The following is a 4,800-nucleotide window of genomic DNA, read 5'->3' as shown; positions in this document are numbered from 1 at the left end:
TAAAAGCTCGTGTGACGATGTGAGATTTTATATCTCATATGATGTCTCAACCATTACATACTCCTTTTTTCTGAATATTCTATACCGGTTTTTGATTATGAGGAGGCTCTACCTTTTGATTGTAGGTTAAGATTATAATCGTTTGAGTTTTTTTAAATATTTTGAAATATTGTGTGGTAGGATTATACGTTTTTAAACATGTTTGAATGCACTGTGATGTTGACGGTAAATATTATTCTAATTTGATATAAATATTGTAAATGTATATCCATTCAATAAAAAACAAAGCTAGATTGAATGTATTGTTCAATAAATAGAGACCGATATAATAAATTTTCATTGCAAATTTAACAATTGATGTAAAAAATTTAGACGCTAATCTTTTGATTGATATTTAAAAGTGATCGTTAATTTAAAAATAGAATGATAAATTTCTTTAGCGATGAATACTCAATCTTTAAATTTAACAATCAACTTTGATTTGATAGCTAAATTAGTGATTGATTATATGTGATCTCTACTTCTAAGGTTAGGAGTAGTATGACGGTAAATGAATCAAATGGTTGGTGAACAAGTTTAATATTCAATTTGATAAGAGTTTATTTATGTTTGTTCAATACACATAAGATCGATTAAATAAATAAATTTGAATAATTCGTTAAACTAAACAAATAATCTTGAATACATATATATTCAATTTGTTAACACTCGTGAACAAGGCTCGTGAACAATATTTGTGAACCATATTCATTAATAAAACTCTTATCAGCATACTAAATAAACAAACAAAAAACTTTTAAAATAAATAAATAAATTTAAATTATCAAACTCAATAACTAATCAAACAAATTTAAATTAAGAGCTTGATAATATCTAAACGAACTAAGCTAAAACTAAGTTTAAATTAAACGCTCGATAACATCTAAATGAACCAAACGAAACTCAAGCTCATCAAAAATAAACTAAATCAAACTTGAACAACTATTTTAAAAACTTAATTCATTTTAGATTCAACTTGATTCAACTCTATTACCTTATCAAATATATTTTAACATCTAAAATTTAATTCACCTTAACTTTTTTAGGCCCCTAAGGAGTAATCCTCGTTGTTCATTTTCTATGTGAAAGAATTAAAGGCAGAGAATGTAAAATTAAAAGCTCGCGTGAGATTTTACATCTAGAATGATGTTATTTTAACTATTCGACTCCCCTTCCACTTTTCTTGAATATTCTAAGTCAATTTTTGATTTGAAGGATTCTACCTGTTGATAAATAGGTAAAAAGATAGGTAGAGATTATATTTTTACCGGTCCATGTTTTCTAAAAAAAAAAAAATTCTTCTAAAAAATCGTTAGTCAATTTGATGATTAATTATAAACTGATTTTATGATTTAAAAGTAATTGTTAATTTAAAAAGAGAATAATAAATTTATATCACTAATATACTGATGGAATTATGCACTACTCGATTTTTAAATTTAAAGATCGATTTCAATTCGATCGCTAAATTAGTACGATGGTTAAAAATTAAAGATAAAAAACAAAGAAGTAAAAATCGACTCATTAGATGGTTAACTTGCATCAAAATGTATTTATCGGCACATTAATGATCGAAATTTCAGATAGTTAAATGTCTAATTTGTTATAGTGACTGAACGAATAAATTATAATATTCTTTGTCGGCTGGAGCGGTTCATGCTGCCGCATGGGCATTCGACGGCTAAGAGTTGCGAAGGCAAGAAACACCTTTCGATTTTTTAGAGTGTTTCAATAATTTTTTCTTAACCCCCCACCCCCCATCTGACTCAAAGGGCATTTCAACAATACCAAACTTTTGAGCAGCCAAATAAAACGTCCTTTATACCATAAATTGCACAATAAAAAAAAATAATCTTTTTTTTCCTGCTGTCACATCACTCCTGCCAACTTGTCTCCATTTCCAAAGAAAACCCTAATCCCCCATCTCCCTCCTCCTTTTTCCTTTTGCATCGTACATCCCGTTGAAAAACCATGACCCTTCATCCCTCCTTTTTACAGAAAGCAACACCACCATCTCCGTCCCTGCGGCTTCTCTTCTCCTACTCCTCCTCCTCCTCCTCCTCCTCCTCCTTCTCTTTCAGCAAGAAACTCCTGATAAGTTGGAAGGGCTGCTGGAGTCGCCCAGTCGCTCTTTAATTTTCCCTCATCCCAGCTGTTGCCATCCTCTGTCCACTTAACCTCACCTCAGAGCCACTGGTTGTTAAGCCTTACAAAATCCTTCCTCGACGCAAGCTTCTGACATCAGATCTACTCTCTCCAGCCACCGAAGCCAAAGGTAACGTATTTTATATGCTTATCTTATTCAAACATTAATAATTAATTTTATATACATATTTCTTTTCTTTTTTCTTTTTTTCTTTTTTCCCCGCCTCATCTCTCTCCTCCATCGAACCTTTCTCCACTCCCAGCTATACAATTGGCCTTAGCTGCCAGGCAGCACACTGAACAATCGCAAAATATTGCCATGAATCCGTTGAGAAATCGGTATATATATTAACGTTGTGATCAGTCCAAGCGGAGATATAGAGAGAGAGAGAGACTGAGGTCCTCGGTTCGATCTGCTGTAGAGATGGACATACTGCCGAATCCGGAGAGCCCCCCCTCGGACCAGGAACCGCTGCCTGCTCCCGCCGGAATTTCCTCATCCTCTTCTTCGTCGCCGTCGCTGAGCCGGTACGAGTCGCAGAAGCGGCGCGACTGGAACACCTTCGGACAGTACCTGAGGAACCACCGGCCGCCGCTGTCTTTGGCGCGGTGCAGCGGCGCGCACGTCCTGGAGTTTCTGCGGTATCTGGACCAGTTCGGGAAGACGAAGGTGCACGTCCAGGTGTGTCCCTTCTTCGGCCACCCTTCCCCTCCGGCGCCCTGCCCCTGCCCTCTCCGCCAGGCCTGGGGCAGCCTCGACGCCCTCGTGGGCCGCCTCCGCGCCGCCTACGAGGAGAACGGAGGCTGCCCCGAGAACAACCCCTTCGCCGCCCGAGCCATCCGCCTCTACCTCCGCGACGTCCGCGATCTCCAGTCCAAGGCACGCGGCGTCAGCTACGAGAAGAAGAAGCGCAAGAAACCCCCCACCTCCGCCTCCTGATCACCACCACCACCACCATCAACGTCTTCAATTCCTCACTCACTGTGTGAGCTTCTCGTGCTTAATTCCTCGATCCCATCATTAGCTCTTATAATTAATTAATTAATGTATCTCCTTAGTTTTCAGACCATCGGTAATGAATTGCTACTTCTTATATTATTATTATTACTATATCATGCTTTCATTATTCGGTTAAATATATATATACAAACACATTATATACATGGAACAAGTTTGAGACCTTTGATCTAAAAACTTTTCTTTTTTCTTGCTTAAGCATATCCTTAGTTCCCATACTATATATACACTGTGCGTTCGTGAGATTTACTGTGCCTCACTTTAATGTGATGGGACTGATAAAGGGTCGGCATCATCGAATTAACTATGCTCGTTAGAAATTTTGGGTGGGATGAAAGAAAGAGTAGGCTACTTATAGGTAACAGTGCGTGAATCGATGAGTCTAGCCACAGGAAAGCAAGGCTGTACTTGGAGTCAACAAGCCATTGCTGCAGTATTACAGACCTCTCGGCCTCTTACAGCACACTATATTAATTTGCTATTTTAGGTTATATAAGATGTACTGAAAATCAAGAATATTAAGAAAGTGAATATATATAGATATCGTAAAAGTTATTGATTTGTGATGTGCCCATTCAGGTCGTTTTTGATCTATTTTTGGTCAGGTGGTTTGCCTTTCTCTTTTACAAGCATAAAAAGTGATGTTCATGGAGAGTATCCAGAGATTTCATTACATATATAGGAACTTGGATCCTGCAGCCTTTTATTTTCCTTCTCAGTTGTTTTGTCCTCTCTATGGTGTTTTGTTTATACTTCCACTCAAATAAATAAATAAATAAATAAATAATTGAAAGAATAATTAACTTCCTTTTAATTTTATAATTAAACTCACAAATGTAGTCAGGCATGTTCTATATATATACTCCTGTGTATAAACGTTGAATGGATAGTGTTGCACAAAAGGTTTACTGTATGTTGATTCGGCTGAAGTATTTCGTTTCATTCGGTAGTAAAGAAGGCAAGGTAAACATGTAATTAACTGGAATTTTAAATGTGAGCACCTGTTTTATTATTTGTTTGATTATTTGTGGAGCTAATGTTTAATTAAACAAGGATACGCTTGCTGTTTGAACTTGGGATTTCCCTTTGTAAGTTGAATGGATAACAGTAAATTGTCTGCGTAGTTAATGCTGCTACCTCTCATATATATTTTGAATTTGAATAGATACATTAGTTAGTTGAATATGGCAATGTGTCCTGGTCATATACAGTCATATATGGAGCAATTATAGACCTCTGTGTAAAATCATATAAAATTGATTAACACTTTTGTTTTTTTTTGTGTCAGACACAACTAATAATTGACAACTTAATTCATTTCCTGAAAATAATAACTAATAATGATCAATATGTATCTTTGTATATCCTTTGTGTTGTGTTGTGTATGTATAGTTCAATCATATAACTAAATTATGTTTTGATTTATTTTTTCTTAAGTTTATTTTGAATGACATAATTATCGTTTTTGTGCCATATAAAATTTTCTTATTATTTTTTATTATTTGAGTTCATCTTGAGAACTCAAACATAATCTTAGATATAGATAGATATGTGCGTGATTGTAGATTTGTTATCCAAGAAAACTTTTGTTGAACCTT

General features: G+C 35.4%; 1 protein-coding gene across 1 annotated transcript; it reads left to right on the top strand.

Moving 5' to 3' along the window:
- Positions 1–1,959: 1,959 nt before the first annotated feature.
- On the top strand, positions 1,960–3,311 carry LOC122038438 (protein G1-like4). Its single transcript, XM_042598188.1, has 2 exons — positions 1,960–2,314; positions 2,448–3,311. Exon 2 carries the CDS (start codon positions 2,609–2,611, stop codon positions 3,122–3,124), a length of 516 nt encoding a protein of 171 aa, XP_042454122.1. The 5' UTR covers positions 1,960–2,314; positions 2,448–2,608; the 3' UTR covers positions 3,125–3,311.
- Positions 3,312–4,800: the final 1,489 nt, after the last annotated feature.

Source organism: Zingiber officinale, chromosome 1A, assembly GCF_018446385.1.
Source record: "Zingiber officinale cultivar Zhangliang chromosome 1A, Zo_v1.1, whole genome shotgun sequence".
NCBI classification, from domain to species: Eukaryota; Viridiplantae; Streptophyta; class Magnoliopsida; order Zingiberales; family Zingiberaceae; genus Zingiber; species Zingiber officinale.
The sequence above is the reverse complement of the archived record's forward strand: the minus strand, read 5'-3'. Positions and strand labels throughout refer to the sequence as shown.

What these genes read in the sequence shown, in the direction of transcription:
- LOC122038438 (XM_042598188.1), top strand. Translation starts at nt 2,609, where the DNA reads ATGGACATACTGCCGAATCCGGAGAGCCCCCCCTCGGACCAGGAACCG.